Below are 20166 nucleotides of genomic sequence, written 5' to 3'. Positions count from 1 at the left end.
TGAGATATTCAGTCATTATTTGTAGATTTTATTTATTTTGAGATATTAAGTCATTATTTTGAGATTTTATTTATTTAGAGATATTAAGTTTATTTGGAGATTTTATTTATTTAGAGATTTTATTTTTTTGAGATATTAAGTCATTATTTGGAGATTTTATTTATTTTGAGATATTAAGTCATTATTTGGAGATTTTATTTATTTAGAGATATTAAGTCATTATTTGGAGATTTTATTTATTTTGAGATATTAAGTCATTATTTGGAGATTTTATTTATTTAGAGATATTAAGTCATTATTTGGAGATTTTATTTATTTAGAGATATTAAGTCATTATTTGGAGATTTTATTTATTTAGAGATATTAAGTCATTATTTTGAGATTTCATTATTTTATTTGTACTTCCGCAGCGTCATCGTCAGGACGCGTCACAGCTCATTAATATTCATGAGCTGAGGAGTCGTGGAGGCTGCAGGATGCGCTGACAGCTGTCCCACTGAAACACTCCAAACACTCTTTATTCACTCTTCTGATCCAACACGCGTGACAGGCAGCCGCGCGTGCACGATGCCTGATCGATCGGCTGTATCGGAAACGATCGATTCGACCCCCGGATGTAGTTTATCTGCGGTGGGAGCCGCTGCATGGAGCTAACGGGCTAGCTGCGTGCTAGCATGGAGAGGGTTCAATAAACTTTATTAACAGTTTGACTCGCTGACAGTAAGTGAAGACAACATGGACTCTCTGCTGGACTTTGAGGAGTGTGTCCAGGACTCACCTGACTTCAGGTAAACACACACACACACACACACACACACACACACACACACACACACACACACACACACACACACCTGAGCATCACCTTACTGCGCATGTGCAGAAGTCCTGATGATGTTTGTTTGTTTTGTTCAGACTGAAGCTGGAGCTGTTTGAGGAGGATGTCTCTGTGCTGGAGACACACCTGGACAAGGTACAAGTACCTCTAATACCAGTACCTCTAATACCAGCTTTACAAGTACCTCTAATACCAGCTTTACAGCTACAAGTACCCAGCTTTACATACCAGCTTTACAGTACAAGTACCTCTAATACCAGCTTTACAAGTACCTCTAATACCAGCTTTACAGTACAAGTACCTCTAATACTGGCTTTACAGTACAAGTACCTCTAATACTAGCTTTACAGTACAAGTACCTCTAATACCAGCTTTACAGTACAAGTACCTCTAATACCAGCTTTACAGTACAAGTACCTCTAATACTAGCTTTACAGTACAAGTACCTCTAATACCAGCTTTACAAGTACCTCTAATACTAGCTTTACAGTACAAGTACCTCTAATACTAGCTTTACAGTACAAGTACCTCTAATACTAGCTTTACAGTACAAGTACCTCTAATACTAGCTTTACAGTACAAGTACCTCTAATACTAGCTTTACAGTACAAGTACCTCTAATACTAGCTTTACAGTACAAGTACCTCTAATACTAGCTTTACAGTACAAGTACCTCTAATACTAGCTTTACAGTACAAGTACCTCTAATACTAGCTTTACAGTACAAGTACCTCTAATACTAGCTTTACAGTACAAGTACCTCTAATACTAGCTTTACAGTACAAGTACCTACTACTACTACTACTACTACTGTTTCTACTGTTTCTATTTCTACAACTACCACCACTACTGTTACTGTTACTTTGACAACTAACAATGTTTCTACTACTACTACTGCTTCTACTGTTACTTTAAAGTACAAGTACATGAGTGTGTGTCTGCTGCCCCCTGTGGCTGAAACAGTTTCTACATCAACAGACATGTTTGCTCATTATCTTATGAACGATGTTTTTGTCCCTGTGAAGAGATCTCATTGGTCTGTAATCTGTGTCTCCGTCCAATCAGGTGATGAAGCTGTGCGGTAAGATGGTGGAGGCGGGACAAGCGTACAGCGCAGCCAATCAGCTGTTCCTGAGCGGCCTGGCTGAGCTCTCCATGTACAACAAGAAGGATGGCGTCATCACAGTATGGAGCTAATCAATGCTAATGCTAATCAAATAAAATACAATGGTGCAGGGAAATATTGTGTTATACATTAAAGTCACCTACAGTTTATAGTAAGTACAGATGAAACCGTTAGTCCATTAATCAATTAGTAGATTGATTTAATGGTTCAAGCTTCACAAATGTGGAGATTTGCTGTGTTTTCTTTTAATAATGTTAATAGTGTTAATGTATTAGTAATAATGTTAATATATTAGTATTATGTTGAGGTACAACAGTCACAGTTTGAATACTTTTACTACATTTTACTGATTATACTGACATACTTTCACTGAAGGAACATTACTGTACTTTTACGGGGTCCTGTTAGTACTTTTTCTGTAATAGTATTTTCACACTGTTATGAAATTTGCAGGATTACAGCAGCAGAGTGGAAACAAACGAGACATAAGTAAAAAAACAAGATAAAAAAATGTATTATAAAATAAGTAATTACACAGTAAAGAATATTAAATAAGTAAGTAAAAAAATCCACAATAACTAAAATATTATATATACAGACAGAATAATTATTGTATTTTTGTTTTACTGCAGTTACAAAGTATTTTTGCTGTGTTGTATTAGGACTTTTACTGGAGTATCAAAGTCTTTTTCAGAATGGTTTTAGTACTTTTACTGTAACAGAGTACTTTTACTGTGTGTTATTAGTACTTTTACTGTAACAGAGTATTTTCAACGTGTGGTTTTAGTACTTTTACTCTGATGACAAAATATTTTTACTGTGTGGCATAAGTACTTTTACTGGAGTATTAAATTATTTTTACAGTGTGGTATTATACAATAATGTATTGACACTATTTTTGTATAGTTAGTTTGTATAGTTTGATCCATGTCACTATCTCTACACTTTTTGTTTTCATGATTTTATTGGGAAATGTTTCCCACTGACTTCCTGTTTCCTTCCCCTCAGAACTGTCTGAACCAGTTCAACCAGGGCCTTCAGGAGATGGTCAGCTTCCACACTGTGAGTACAAACACACACACACACACACACACACACACACACACAATATCCACACACACACACACAAATATCCTGTTTTCTGTGTATTGTATCTGTCCTTGTCCTTTTTGTAATTTTGATGTTTTAATCAATAAAATGTAATATATATATATTTTTTACACTTAGCCCTGGTTCTCTGGTCCAGGGCCCCCCTGAGGTCTTGAGTTAGTTTTTCTACTTGCTTTTATTAACCTATAACCCTTAAAATGCACATTTTTTGAATGGAGTTTGGTGTACAAATTATAAAGGATGTTTCTGTTTTTTGACATTTCCCTTCTGAGAACACCACAGTGTAAACACACCTGTGCAGGAGACCAAACTTGTCAGAGTCTGCGCTGAAAACCAAACCTCAGACCCAGTCCAGCTGTAGATTCAGCCACAATCAGGTCTCTGCAGGTCCTCCTGGTGTCTCCAGTTCTCCCTCCCATCATGTCTCTGTTAGTGTTTATAAACTGAAGGATAGAGGAAGTCCAAACTCTCCTCACTAACTGTCGAATAAGGGCCCCAAAAAAGACACTTTTCAAAAGAGTACCTCCACACTGTTTGCATCTCTTCCATCATAACACATTTATTTTCCCATCTATCAGCTCTCTGGACCAGAACCTGTTCACTAAAGTCCTAGTAGTTCTGTTCATCAGTCTGTCTTCTGTCCTCAGATGTTGTTTGATCAGACTCAGAGAGCCATCAGCCAGCAGCTGTCCAACCTCTGTACACAGTAGGTCCAACACACACACACACACACACACACACACACACACACACACACACACACACACACACACACACACACACACACACACAGCATCTTTCTCAGCAGTAATACAAAGTGTTTTAAGATGAATTATACCTCAGACAGAAAAAAAGTTAGATGGCAGGTTTATGACATAACATTTTTAAAAACAAGGATCTTGTTTATGTGCATTATTTATTTTGTAAAGATTGTTTTTATTGAAAAATGCTCAATTTACAACTAAATTACAACATGTAAGATGTGATGAATCTTGTTTCTAAAATAAAGTAAGTGCGATTAAAAATGCACAAAAAAAAGCCCTTGGTCTTTAAATGCCTTAAGACCATATTTCCCCGCTGTAAAACCCGTTATGATTTAAAACACTTGGAACTTTACCACCAGCAACTTACTACCGCTAATTCTACCCACGCTCTACTGTTTAACCCCGATGCTTATATCAAAACAACCAACTGTTTCTGACCACAACTTACTTCTCACTCTTTCACCAACTGGGAATGTTGGTACCCCGTGGTAGAAGAAGAAGGCTGCTCAAAACTCTTTTTCCTTCTGCAGTAAAATTATTAATACTAAATATTAGATATAAAAAGAAAAATGAAACCACCAATCAAACACAACTATAAGCAAAAAGAAGAGCTGTCGAGGAATAAAACGATCATGATCATGATGATGATGATGATGATAACTGTTTTTTATGATGGTGATCATCTCTTGAGGTTCCTGCCTCAGCTGGTGGAGACCAGGAGGGAGTTTGTCCGTATCGGTGAGGATCTGGAGACGGCGGCGGTGAAGAACGCTCAGGTGTCTCGTCACAAAGCCGGCGACGGCGAACGGGCGAGTCACCTGCTCCTCGCCACGCGCAAATGCTACCAACACTTCGCCCTGGACTACTGTCTGCAGGTAGACACACACACACACACACACACACACACACACATCGTCATGGCGATTGTTATGAATAGCAGACACTGAAACATTCTGTTTGATTTGTTTTCAGCTCAACACCTTCAAGACTCAGCAGAGAGTCGACATCTTAAACTCTGTGAGTCGTTCTTTAACTTTACAAACTGAATCATGTTTATGTGTGTCAACAGTTAGCTTAGCTTAGCATAAAGACTTGAAGCAGGGGTAAACTGCTAGCCTGGTTCCTCCATTCACTTTGATGTAGTTGAGGTGTCACGGTCGTGTTTCTGTTTGTTGTCAGGTGTTCTCCTTCGTCCACGCTCAGTTCACCTTCTTCCACCAAGGATTCGACCTCCTCAGGGACCTGGAGCCCACCATGAAGACCATGGCAGCACAGGTCCTGACCTTTGACCCCTTTCTGCCTTTAACACACAGTATCAAAACAATCATTGATCAATCAACTTAAAGCGAAAGTTGTAATATTAAGAAGTGTGTTTGAATGATTCACATTCAGTGTATTACTACAGTAGATGGATTTTATAGCTATATATAAAATATTCCACCTCTTTAACTTTCTGTCAGACAGCCCTTGTTGTTATCTGTGCTCTCTTCAAAGACACCAGACTCCATTGAAAAAAACCAGTCGTTCTACGTCTCAGATCACTGGAGCTGCTGGTCCACTGCTGCCTCCATCGATTAGTAAGTTTGTGTTATTGTGTGACTTTGGGGCTTTAAAGGGTTCTTTCAGATTTACCAAAGTCACTCAATAACACAAACAAACGGACAAATTGATTCAGCTGGTTATTGTTTTGAAAATTACAATAGAACACACACTCCTGCTTTCTTTGAGGTAAAATTACTGTTTTTTCAATGGAGTCTGGTGGCTTTTGTGAGAACACAGATGGAGACAGCGGCTTCAGTTCTCCGTCAGAAAGTAAAGAGATGAAAGTTTCTAAATATAGCGTACACTAGGTGTCTGAAATACGTCCACAGCAGTATATTGCTTTGCTCCATCTTCTGTAGTAAAACACGTACTATGTAGTAGAGTAATCTCATACAAACAGACTTCTAAACGTCACTACTGTCCCTTTAAAGTACGTGACCAACCTCACTGTATGCTTGTTTCTTCCAGTTGTCTCAGTCCTCTGCAGACTGTGCAGCTAAAAGAAAAGACCTGGAGAACAAACACCTGCTGGTCCAGCAGAGAGTAAGAACTCTATTTATTATTGTTTATTTCAGGATCCCTGCATAAATCTAACGGCTGCTGGTTCTCGTGTAGTAGTCACTTTACCTTTAGTTTTGTCTCCACATGCTCTTGTATAGATATATGTTTATCTATATGTTTCGTTTTTTTATACGTTTCATTATTTCCTTCTTTTGCTCTCTCTATTTCACTGTACTCATTTATGTGTTTATGCTGCAGCAACAACTGAATTTACCCTCTGAGGATCAAATAAAGGTCACAGAGGAAGAACTTCAGCAGATAAACAGAAAGAATCAAGACCTGCTGAGGGATAAAGAAAAACTGTAAAATAAACTATCAAAGGACACTTTGACATGTTGGAGAATACGCTTATTTAGAAGTTCGGATTGACGCCAGTCTCGTGTCTGTACAGTGAATATGAAGCTAGTTAGCTTAGCTTAGCTTAGCATAAAGACTGGAAACAGGGGGGAACAGCTAGCCTGGCCTGGCTCACTGATATACACGTTTTATCTTGATCATTAATTGTGTGTGTTTGTGTGTGTATGTGTTTTCTTTGTGTGTGTATGTTTGTATGTGTGTGTGTGTGTGTGCATTCGTGTTTTTGTGTGTGTGTATGTTTGTATGTGTGTGTGCGTGTGTGTGTGTGTGCATTCGTGTTTTTGTGTGTATGTGTGTGTGTTCAGGACGCTTCAGGGGAGCCGACGGTCTGCCCGTGTCCCGGCAGTGACGCCATCATCCAGGGTTACCTCTTCAAACGCTCCAGGAGGAAATCCAAAACCTGGAAGAGGTACAGACACCGTTCTACTAGTTTCTACTGGTTTCTACTGGTTTCTACTGGTTTCTACTGGTTTCAGCTGGTGAAGGAAAACATTTAAAACCACACACACAGTATTTTGTTATTGTATCATTCATAACATGAGATCTAAAATGTGCCAACTTGTTTCAGATGCTGGTTTTCCATCAGAGACAACCAACTCATTTACAGAAAGTCACTAAAGGTACCACTCCACATTAATCTAAAATCATGACTCGTTAATAAAGGGATTTATTATTATTATGTACTTGTTATTAATACCGCACAGTAAGAGTACTAAAACCACAGTGTAAAATACTCTGTTACAGTAAGAGTACTAAAACCACAGTGTAAAATACTCTGTTACAGTAAAAGTACACTTCCTTCTCCCTCCGCAAAATAAGGGCAAACTGCATTTTATGTGCGTGTTTGCGCGGTGATATCATCATATCTTTAGTGAATCAGAACTGATGATTCTCTCAGCAGCCGCAGTCCACAATAACAAAACAACATGATCATATGGTACTGATTATGTTGGATTTGATGCCTTTTCTTTGATTGATTGCAGTTTTTTATAAGAGAATTTGAACAGAAATGAATATAGTAGTGCTTAATTCAGCCTTTAAGGGTGTCTGCATACATCCCCAGTAACCCTCAGTAATGAGGCAGAGCAGTCTGTATTTCTTTTTTGGTGCTGACCAAAGGATAAACTTTAAAGTGTCAAGTGATGAATTGGTTCTAGAAGAAGGAACAGGAGGATAAGCTTTAGAGTGTTTGTGTTCCTGCTGCAGGAGGACTCCCTGGTTCTGTTTGAGGATCTCAGACTCTGTGCCGTCAAATCTCTGGAGACCATCGACCGACGTTTCTGCTTCGAGCTGCTCTCTGTTCAGAAGTAAGTCACACGTTCACAGAGAGACCACAACACTACACTACACTACACTACACAAAACTACACAACACTACACAACACTACACTACACAACAACTACACAACACTACACTACACACTACACTAACACTACACAACACTACACTACACTACACGACACGACACACAACTACACGACACAACACTACACACACTACACTACACAAAACTACACAACACTACACAACACGACACAACACTACACAACACACACTACTACACTACAAACTACACTACACTACACAACACTACACAACACTACACTACACAACACTACACTACACTACACAAAACTACACAACACTACACAACACGACACAACACAACACTACACACACTACACTACGACACAACACTACACGACACTACACACGCAACACGACACTACACAAAACTACACGACACAACACAATACTACGCGACACAACGCAACGCTACGACACTACACGACACGCCGTCACGACACGTCACGTCACGTCATGTCACGACACTATGACCCACCACGCCACGCCACGACACTACGACGTGCCACGACACTACCACACGACGACACGACATTACGACACACCACCATGACACGCCACGACACGCCAAGACACTACGACACGCCACCACGACACGCCACCACACCACGACACTACGACACGACACAACATAACATTACACTGCTTTATACAGTTTGTTTGTTTGTGCACAAATATCATGATCAGAAACCGTCTCTCACCGTCTGACTTCCTGTCTGAGGTTCACTGGTTCCTACTGAAGATCTAAATCTTGAAGAACGCAAATATGAAGTTTTATCAGTAATTCAATGTAGTTTTTATCAAACAAACAGGAAATAGTGAATTTGTTTAGGACTATTTTCAGCGGCGGATTAACAACAGTTTTTTTAAAGGAGCTCTGTGGAACAGAGGAGGAAGAAAAGTAAATAATATCGTGTGTGTGTGTGTGTGTGTGTGTGTGTGTGTGTGTGTGTGTGTGTGTGTGTGTGTGTGTGTGTGTGTGTGTGTGTGTGTGTGTGTGTGTGTGTGTGTGTGTGTGTGTGTGTGTCTCTGTGTGTGTGTGTGTGTGTGTGTGTGTGTGTGTGTGTGTCTCTGTGTGTGTGTGTGTGTGTGTGTGTCAGATGCTGTGCTCTGCAGGCGGACTCGGAGCAGCTGAAGCAGGCCTGGCTCAGCGCTCTGCAGGGCAGCATCGACCTCGCCTACAGAGAGAGAGACGACACTCAGCTCTCACAGGTAGTTTGTCCGTTATTATTAAGATATATAATAAAGTAAAAATATATTTCATACCACTCCGTCCATTAAATATGAATAAGAAATATGAAGGTCCATGTGTTTGTTTAATCAGTAAATGTTTTGATTGGATTTAAATAAAGAGTATGAAATACTAGTAATCTTTATAAGTGATTGTAGGCAGTGGGGAAGGAATACTTTACTGTAGTAAAAATACTAATACTACACTGGGTAAATACTTGGTTACAAGTTAAAGTACTATTACCAGATAGTAAAAATATTCTGTTACAGTAAAAGTACTTATACAATACATTATAGATAATCTGTTACAATAAAAGTTCTAATACCACACTGTTAAAATACTCAATACAGTAAAAGTACTAACAGCTCAGTGTAAAAAAGATTCTGTTTCTGTTAGAGTATCAATACAACGCTGTAAAATACTGTAACAGTAAAAGTATTAATAACACACTGAAAAAATACTTACAAGTAAAAATGCTAATACTACACAGTAAAAATACTTTGTTAGAGTAAAAGTAGTAATAACACACAGTTACGTACTCTGTAGAGTCAAAGTACTAATACCACAGTGTAAAAAAACATTATTATCAACATTATTTCATATTAAATCAGCAAATGTTTTAAATTAAAAATGACTTAAACCATCAAAAATGTTTCACGTTCATTTCCTCTTTAGTTGACAGATCATTTCTGCTCTGCTTTTACATTTTCATATGTTTAAAAATCGGAACTTGTAAAGTAACTAAAGCTAAAGTACTAAAGTAAAAAGTTGAAAGTGGCATGAAATAAAAAACTAAAGTAAAGTACAAGTACCTCAGATTTGTACTAAAGTGCAGTACTTCAGTGGATTCACAGATCTGACCCCTCCCTGTGTTCAGCCTAAAGAGCCCCCCCCTCTCCCGGTTGGAGGGGACCCGTCCCCCGGCCCCCGCTCAGAGGCCCCCGGCGCTGTGCGTGGCCCTCAGGGGCCCCGGGAACCTCCGGTGCTGTGACTGTGGAGAGGAGGAGCCTCGATGGGCCTCCATCAACCTGGGAGTCACCATGTGTATCGAGTGCTCCGGAATACACAGGTAGTACACATCACACAGTGTTATCTGATACTTTATACTACACACAGTACTTATTGAAGACAGTATTTTATACTGCGTGGTACTATATGTGTAAAGAGATGAATCTAATAAAACACTTTGACTCCTTTGTGTTTCCAGGAGCCTCGGTGTCCACCTGTCCAAGGTGAGATCTCTCACTCTGGACTCCTGGGAGGCAGAGCAGCTGAAGGTAACACACACACACACACACACACACACACACACACACACACACACACACACACACACACACACACACACACACACACACACACACATACTCCATTTGATTGTTTACTCTGTGTACTTCTTGCTTTCTTACAATATTAAGTTTAATTGTGTTCTATAAGAAAAGATAGAAAAACTTTTACTTCACCTTTATTCATGCAGTGTAGGTCGGCCGAGTATCAAAAAATAAATAGAGTCCGTTAATATAAACAGGAAACTGACTCTAAGTCTTGTAAAATATATACAATATATATATATATATATATATATCCAAATGAGGATTATTATATATCCCAAATGAGGATTATTACGCAGCTGAAAATAGTCCCCAACAAAAGCACTCATTTCCTCATCAAAAGCATCTATAAATGCAGCTTTCCGTTTAAGTTTCTAACTGTGTAGTATAAATTTAGACACATGTTAAAATACATATAAATAAATGTATATTATAAGGGGTTATACTCACCTCTATAAATAAAGACTAACAAAATGCATATGAACACTGAAATATCAAAAGATAAGATACATTATGTTCCCAACTATTTTAATGAGCACAATAGTAATTTATTTAGTTTCAGAGGTCAATAATACAGTCGGCCTCATGTAATCCAACCATTAAGTCTGACTCTGTATTTCTCATATATTTGTGTTTATATTTATCATATTTAACAATGTCTGATTATGATGCTAAAGAGCTGATGCTAAATGCTAACTTGACCCCTGTATCCCAAACTCCTTTTCATCTTCCTTTTCTTTTTCTTCTTTTTTTGTCGTCTTATTCTTCGTCTTCTACTTCTTTTCTTTTTTCTTGTTCTTCTCTTGTTCTCCTCCTCCTTCATCTTATTCTACTTCTTCTTCTACTTCATCTTCTCCTTCTTTTCTTCTTCTCCTTCCTCTCCTCCTCCTTCTTCTTATACTTTTTTGTCTCCTTCTTTGTCTCCTTTTTCTTCTTCTTCTCCTTCTACTTCTTTTTTTTCTCTTTCTACTTCTTTTTTGTCTCCTTTTTTGTCACCTTATTTTTCTTCTTCTTCTTCTTCTTCTTCTTCTTCTTCTTCTTCTTCTTCTTCTTCTTCTTCTCTAGCTGCTGTGTGTTCTGGGAAATAATGTCATGAACCGGATCTACGAGGCGAGATGTTCAGAGGAAGGACGAGTCAAACCCAGAGCCGACAGCCTGCGGTAAAATCACTGATATCTGATGTTTGGATCTCGTCACTGAGACAGGAAGTCAGTGACCCCAGCTGTTTTTAGTGTCAATCATCCGTTAAAGCTTGAAAAAGACTTAACTTATATACACATATTTGTCTTCTGTCAGTATGACATGAATACTTTAAGGTGGTTTTGGCTGCTGGTCAGGAGGAAAGATTAAGATAAATACTAAAATGAATGTTGTTTTTTTCCTTCCAGAGCAGAGAAAGAGACGTGGATCAAAGAGAAATATGTGGAGAAGAGATTTGTGCAGAACAGCATCTCAGATGGAGCTCGTAAGTCCAACAGAGAAGTAAATTCAGTTAACAACTATTGGACGGATTACCAGGAAATGCAGTCCACACATTCATGCTCCCCAGAGGATGATTATTAAATAAACCTGATTTTTCCAGCTAGAACAGGTTTTATATGTCAAAATATGACTGTATAAATCAATATATCCACTGTGCAATATATATATATATATATATAATCTGTGCAATATTAATTATTATTTTGTATATCGTAATATAGGTTTTTTTTACTTATTTATTATTCTTTACTGTGTGATAACTTATCTATTTTACCAGTTTTTTTTATCTTGTTTTTTTACTTATGTCTCTTGTTTGCACTTTCCACTCTGCTGCTGTAATCCCGCAAATTTCCCTGCTGCGGGACTAATAAAGGATTATCTTATTTTATCTTTTCTTATATATATATATATATATATATATATATATATATACATATTAATGGTTGAAATACTGGTGTATAATTGTCCAACTGTCTCCTCTAAAAGTGAGCTGACTGATCTCTGATGAGCTGGATGAACAGACATCTGTCACTGGATCACTTTGATCCTGAAGAGAACTTTTAAAACATGAGGAGAGAAGTTCTGCAGCGTCACTTTACTGTGATTTATAAGTGTATTTATAGACGTTTATTCTGGATGCACATCAGAGATGATGATGAAGATGAAGAGTAAGTCACACTGAATAATATCAATATGTGTTTCCTGTGTTCACACATCTCACTGAGTCAAGATAAGGAGGAGGAAGATTTCTGACTCTAATTCCCTCCATCTTATGTCTTTGTCCTGCTAAATGTCCATGACTATTACAGACCATAATATCCTGTAGTTTCACTATAGTTAAATTGCAGAGGAGCACAGTAGATATTTAATTCTCTAAACAAGTCCGTTTCAACAGCTAAACTGTAAAAGTTTCTATACTTTACATTTAATGTGTATGTTAACAGCCCTTTCATGCTGTTTCAGACGGTGTGAAGGTCGAGGCCGGGCTGCGACTGTATCGGGCAGCGTCGGCCGGGGACCTGGTTGCCATGGCAACGGCGTTGGCCCAGGGGGCGAAGGTCAACGGGAGCATCGGTGAGGAAGCGGGTCGCACGGCGCTGATAGGAGCTGCTGTCGGGGTGAGGAGGCCAAATATAATATTAAATATAATATAAACTGCAGGAAGTATTAAATATTAATCTAGAAAATTTCACAAGAAATTTTGACTGTGGCTGCTACTGCCTGAAGATGTTGCATATATTAACAGTTCTGAGACAGCTGTATCAATGAGGTTCATTTATTGTTAGTTTGGGGTTCATTTGAGGTTCATTTGAAAAAAAAAGTTCCAATGCAAAAATAATATTATCAACAGAGAGAAAAGACTCTGCCGATTGCGTTAATGTTATTTTTATGTTTGTTGTGTTTTAATGTGACCATTAGGGCACTTGAGAATGAGGAGCTATCGCTCCTCTCATCTCTGTTTTTGAGATTCATAGGTCACACGCACACACACACTGCAAGCATGTATACATGCTTCTGTGAGGGTGTGTCACTGGTTGCCATGGTGATCACCTGAGTGGAGAGGCAGACTAATTAAGAGAGGTAAGATTGTGATTTAGCACAAAACTAGCTGTCAAACTCCTGCCCCCAATCGTAAAACCATGATTCCAATGGACAACATATTGATATCATCAGAGAGATAAGACTCTGACGAACGCAGAGATGTACTTTTTATGTTTGTTGTTTAAAAAAATGTGAGCTTCAGAGCAGATTAGAAAACTGTAACTATCTGCTTTCTTTGAGAAATTGACGTCAGATTTAACATGGAGTCTAATGGAGCAGTTGGTTGGAGTTCATGTTGCTTTCAGGCACATGGAGTCAAATGTGTAAGACTGTTGAAGTCCATAGACACATGTCTACAACCAGCACATTATTTCCTACTTTTTTTTTCCACAAAATGGTTTATGAAGAGTGAAAATTGTGGAGATAGGAGCAAGTTGTTTGGAAGAATTACAGAAACTTTTACAGCTCATCTCCACTCTGGCGATGACATCACCCACTCTAAGTTTGAACATTCCATCCAATACACACCCATTATAAAATCTGAAAAAGGCTTAAATTTTACTGAAACTTAAACTCTGATGTCATGAAATCTGTTCTAGCTATCAAAATGCCCATTTGGCCCAATATAATCCGGCGTTTTGTTAACGTTTTAAACTTCAAATAATTTTTCTATGTTAAAGTATGACGAGTCAGTATGGGCCAAAAATTGAGTGTTTTTAACTCTCTTCACTCCCAAAACGCATTCATCTCTATGGGGAAATCTTTCGCGGTTTCCATGGAAACTGTTAGGCGAATCTATGAGAAAAGTCATAGCACACGATTCCCGATCAGGCCGCACGATTTAATGTATTTTGACGCATGTGCTGTCAACGCTGCGGGAGGAGATACGCGGCAAACTTTTGTACGGAAGTTGGAGAATAAGAAGAAGAAGCCCGCAGGATTATACAGCCTTGTTGCTACACAGCCACACAGAATAACTAGATTCAGATTTTTCTTCATCTAGACAATGTTTATTTCCATAAAAACAGATTGATCCATAAGTTAGAAACTGAGCAACAATAGTTTACATGAGGATAGAAATCGACACCATGAAACAAAAAACTTTCTTTATTAAAAGTAACCTGATGAAGTCTATGTTCCATAGACATCAATAAATATCTCTGAATGTAAGATAAGAACGACCGTTGTCACGCGCGGTCGCTCCCGGTGCTTCCCGTCGCGTTCTATAGTTTTCACAGGGACGAACGAGACTCCTCGGAAGGGCGCGCTTTTATGGCGCCTCAACTAATTACGCCTCGTAAACCTCCGCTTTAAGAGAAACCTTTGAGGGTAGTCAAGCTTGCCAAAAGGTCTCTATGGCATAAACATAACCGGAACAGCTCATTGTCGCCGTACTCGGAGTGGGGAATCCCCCTCTGGGTCTCTCTCTTAATGTGATTGTTATAAATCAGTTGTGTTGCCGTAGTGCGGATATCCTGCAACTCACCTCGGGCTGGTCCCCTCCTGAGAGGAAAAACGGTTTCCACATTACATCTACTGCGACGTCAAAATGTTGTCATTTCTTTCTTTATCATTGGAGAATCATTTAGTGAGAATTCACAGTAGCTGTTTACTTTAAAAACATTTGATGAACTGTGTTTTTGATACTTTCAAAAATCTGCTGGGAGAGTTTGTGGAGGGAAGTCTGGAAATGCAGCGAAGAACGTTTGTGGGAGCAGATAGATTTAATGAGTTTCACAGTTTTTGAGATAAACTTAGTGATGACGCTCAAAACATCTGAACATTTTCAGTTTTTAATATACAGTTGCTGCAGAGACACCATCAGGACTATAAACCCACAAAGCCGGCTGATGAAGTTTATTATAGGACTGGACCTTTGTGTAAAGTTTGATTTATTTTCATACATGGGAAGGCAGATTTCCTGGTAGGAAGAAGAAGAAGAATATGAGCAAAAACCAGAGTAATATAATAATTCTACACGACAAGTAAAAGTCCTACATTTAAAACCTTTCTGAAGTCAAAGTGTATATAAGTATTTAAAGTCAAAGTATTGATAGATCAGAAAAATGTTGTTTCTGGATTAATAATCCTGCTGCATTAATGTGTATGTTCTCATTTATATCCTGTTTAGTTTAATCTTGATAAATGCATCATATTCTATAAGAACATCATGTGTTCCACTAAGAACCTCGTATCTCTAAAAAGAACAAACAGCCTGTTTTCACTTTTCTTTCGATACATTCTCCAGCTGAACCAAGAGTCTTTTTGAAGAGTTTATAGGAGGATGTTCTCATCACACAGAGGAACAGTTCGGGTGATAAGAAGACTTAAAGCCTTCACCTGTGCCCGTTGTGGTTCTCAGTGGTTGTTTCTCGGTGCGTCCTGCAGGGGTCGCTGTTGGCCTGTGAGTTCCTGCTGCTGAACGGAGCCAACGTCAACCACCGAGACCTGAGAGGACAGGGAGCGCTGCACGCTGCAGCCACCGCCGGACACACCGGGTACACACACACAGAGAGACACACACAGACACACACACACACACACACACACACACACACACACACACAGACACACACACACACACACACACACACACAGAGAGACACACACACACACACACACACACACACACACACAGACACACACACACACACACACACACACACACACACAGAGACACACACACACAGAGACACAGACACACACACACACACACACACACACACAGAGACACACACACACACACACACACACACACACACACACACACACACACACACACACACACACACACACACACACACACACACACACACACACACAGAGACACACACAGACACACACACACACACACACAGAGACACACACACACAGACACACACACACACACACAGAGACACACACACACACACAGACACACACAGAGACACACACAGACACACACACACACACACACACACACACACACACACACACACACACATACAGACACACAGACACACACACACACACACACTGACCCCGTGTCAATAAACAGGAGTAAACACCGTCACTTTTCATTGGCTGTGTGTAGACAGGTGTGTCTGCTGTTGAAGAGAAGAGCCAATCAGTACGCTGCAGATGAAAGAGGCCAGGACCCGTTGGCCATCGCCGTGGAAACCGCCAACGCTGACATCGTCACACTGTGAGTCATCACTGAACGTAAACATGTGAAAGGTTTCCATTTCTGGATTTGGTCACGACGTCGTTGGATGTCTGTGTTTAAAGTACACACATGGAGTCAGGGTGTTTTTAGCCTAGCTTAGCATAAAGACTGGAAGCAGGGGGAAACTGCTAGCCACGCTACATACTGGGGATGTATTGTACTTCAGCTCTTAAACTTTGTCTTTACAGGCTGCTATTTTCATGATCCTTACTGAGCATGTGCAGCTTTTAACAGAGATGAGAAGGAAAACAGATGTCTTACTTCTTAGCTTCTTCCATCAGAGTTTTGCTTCAGGGAGATGTAACCTTTTGAATTCTAATGGTATATATGTGTAATAACTGATTTATTCCTTTGCTGTTAATCTGAATGTTTTGGCATTCTTTATAAAAACATGATTTGTGGTTTTGACACCAGTTGATGTGAATGTTTCAGACTGCGGATGGCCAGGATGAATGAAGAGATGAGGGATTCAGAAGGAGTCTTTGGAGCTATGGGTTAGTAGACTCTCACTAAAACACACACTCTCTCTCATGGACGGGGTTCCTGCAGATCCTTAAACATGTCTTGAAGGGCATTGAATTTATTGATTTAAAAATAAGGCCTCAATTGGTATACAGTCTAACTTTTAAAAGTCTTAAAAATTCAAAATCACAGGAAGTAAGAGGTTTTTATCTGAAAATGCATTATAACATCTCAAAGTAATTGGTAAAATCTACTTTTTTTCAAAATGTTCAAAATGCCTCTCAGCTTAACGTCAGACAGATACGGATGAATACGGATAGCAGAACCAACAACACTCACATTTAGTTTGGGATGCTCGGATCAGATTTGTCTGTAAATGAAAAGTGTCGGTTTCAGTTCGCCATGAATAAATAAAGCAGCTCCTCAAGACCCAAGTTAAGTTCTCATGTCTTACTGCTCAACTACTGGTCAAGTGAAGCTGCTTAAAGTCTCCTACTCACCTTAAATAAGATAGAATAAGAAAAGATACGATATGATATCTTGTGCCAGAGTTTGATCAAAGATTACAACAGAAGATACGCAAAAAACAATAGAATAACAATTATTAAGTGTAAATAAGTAATACTGACAGCAGTGCAAAATAGAATACAATAGCAATAAAAGTAAGGAAAATAAATAAAGTAAAACATTCAACAAAAATAGAATATGTAAAATGCAACTACAACAATTAAATACAAGATTTAAATTAAACCTAGCCACCTTTACATGGTGGTTTCCATATAGTATTTTAGGAAAGTAAGATTTTATTAAAGCAAACTTACCTTCACGGGATAGAGAAGCAGAAAAGTAAGACACATTAATATACAGCTATGAACAAAAAGACGAATACAGAGGACACAAATAAATGACTATACAGTAGAGATAAGTAGGTAGAGATGGGTTCTGGATATTCTTTTGCAAACCTTTTTACGTGTTTATTTAGATTAATATTGTAGGAATAAATACATTTGTGGGTTTTTGCATCACTTATATATGATTTATAATATCTCAGTCTGAAGACTCAGTTAATATTTATCTGTCACCCAGTCGTCAACCTCCGGTTCTGCTGAGTGAACCCAAAGCTTCAAGTCTTAAAGCTGCATTCTCTCTGCTGTCCACCAGGGGGCGACTCCTCTGGTTGTATAGAAGTCTATGAGAAAATGACTCTACTTCTCTCTTGATTTATTCCCTCAGTAAACATTGTAAACATGAGTTTATGGTCTCAATCTCTAGTTTCAAGTCTTCTTCAATACAGCATGATGTTCATTTAGTAAATGATGCTCCATTTAGAGTCAAACAGACCATAAAGCAGGGGATGCTTTAGGGCGGGGCTACACACTGATTGACAGGTCGACACCAGCGACGTATACGGCGTCTCTACGTCACTCCTCCTCAGTCCATATATGGTCACTTCCTGTTTACTGGTTGATTAAAAACAAGATGGCGACAGACAAATTACAAGTTTTTATAAATTTGGTCTAAAATGTAACTCTCCTTAAGCCGTCTACTGACTGTAGTTCTGGTTTAATTCCTCAGGAGATGACGAGACCTTTCAGGACATCTTCCGTGACTTCAGCGACATGGCGTCACATGACCCGGAGAGGCTCAGCAGACGGCAGTTCAGCCGCGGAGAGGAGGAGAAGGAGGAGGAGGAGAAGGAGGAGGAGGAGGAGAAGGAGGAGAAGGGGGAGAAGGGGTGAACAGCCGACACAGTAAATGACAGAAAGTGAGACTGAAAGCCCGTCGGACTGCAGACCCTCTGTAGACTATTTAACATTTAGAAGTACTGACTGACTGCTTCACATGACTGATGTGTGAAAACATGCTAAAACATATAAGATATGATAATATTGTGTATTATACTCTTCATTTCAACAGTGAAAGTACATGTGTACTTTATGTACAGTTACTGCAGAAGTGTCACCACGGTGATTTTCATTATCAGCTAAATTTAGATTATTTCCTCCGTTAACCGTTTGGTCAAATAGTCGTCACATTGACTAAATATTCACATGGGAGGATTTTCTTAATTTTTCCTTAAAGGTCCAGTGTGTAGCATTAAGGGGGATCTTATTAATAACTATGTTATGACAGACCTGATAAAACATTAATTCAGACTTTTTACATATCAGCAACATTATGCAGTTATTTCAGCATCCTTTTGATCCGTTTATTGTAATGAAGTCTCTCCCTGCAAAAACGCATTTAATCTCTGCAAACAGAAAAATAATGTACGTGTTTATTAGCATTTCGAGCGGAGAAGTGAGATGTGATCACAGTGGTCGTGTGGACATGTATGTTAATACCAGGTGTGAACAGGGCCAAAGATGTCAGTAGGTGTATTCTTTACCTTTCAGACAGGACAGCTGTTTACCTTCTTCTTCCTGTCGACATGCTAAGCTAGGCTAACCATGTCCTGACTCCACCTGGCTGAAAATAAGCACATTTCCTAAAATGTTAAACTATTTCTTTAATCAAACATTTAATTGTTTAGATATAGTTAGAGTAAGAGTAATGTTACAAAGGCAAAGAACCTCGTAACTGTTTACAACTGATGATGTCACTTCCTGTCAATCCCTCATATCCGGGAAGCCAATTTGAATCCAGTGCAGGAAAGGCGAACCCCGCCACAATAAAGAGATAAATACAATAATTTAAATACATTAAATGGCTTTTGCTGAAAATATGTCGACCATAAATGTACAACGTCAAAAAATATGTCTAAAGTGCTTTTAAGTCTGTTGAGCTGAACGTTGTTTATAAAGTTTTAATTGATCTGTTTTTTTTCTCATTTGTGTTCAGAAAAGGGATTTAATGTGTAGCTGCTGAAAAGCTACTTTTGTCTGTTTCTCAAGGATTTAAGACACTTTTATCGATATATTCAGATCAGTTTGCTGTGAGTCTTAAAACTGTTTTGTTTTTTATTAATGAAGACTGAAGTGGACCAACAGACTGTAAAGACAGAATCCGGCCCTGAAGCAGAACTCTTCACACAGCTGCTGTTACAGAACTTCATGTTTTCACTTTATTATTTTTAAAGCCTCAGACCTGCTGAAAAACTTCACTGCATCTTTTTCTAAATGCTGGAGGAACCAGGAGGACGTGTGAATTTTGCTTCAGGGTGGATTTTAATTTCATTCCAGACTGTTACTAATGTGATGCTACTGCTTAATAAACCTCTTCATACATGCCGATGACTGTCTGTTGTTG

At 38.9% G+C, this 20166-nt stretch overlaps 1 protein-coding gene across 1 annotated transcript; it reads left to right on the top strand.

Moving 5' to 3' along the window:
• Positions 1–457: 457 nt before the first annotated feature.
• zgc:162872 (BAR_ACAPs and ArfGap_ACAP domain-containing protein) lies at positions 458–20144 on the top strand. The gene is given in 23 exon segments (XM_054599958.1): positions 458–788; positions 916–973; positions 1904–2023; positions 2973–3026; positions 3722–3780; positions 4530–4713; positions 4811–4855; positions 5018–5113; positions 5849–5923; positions 6604–6707; positions 6867–6918; positions 7505–7605; positions 8765–8856; positions 9753–9819; positions 9821–9964; positions 10103–10172; positions 11292–11386; positions 11615–11691; positions 12672–12826; positions 15639–15748; positions 16324–16434; positions 16888–16949; positions 18493–20144. Coding segments are annotated over 23 exon segments (2148 nt in total). The 5' UTR covers positions 458–735; the 3' UTR covers positions 18657–20144.
• The last annotated feature ends 22 nt before the right edge of the window (positions 20145–20166 follow it).

The sequence above is a fragment of the Anoplopoma fimbria genome, chromosome 1 (assembly GCF_027596085.1).
Source record: "Anoplopoma fimbria isolate UVic2021 breed Golden Eagle Sablefish chromosome 1, Afim_UVic_2022, whole genome shotgun sequence".
In the NCBI taxonomy this organism is placed as follows: Eukaryota; Metazoa; Chordata; class Actinopteri; order Perciformes; family Anoplopomatidae; genus Anoplopoma; species Anoplopoma fimbria.
This window is presented reverse-complemented; position numbering and strand designations above follow the sequence as displayed.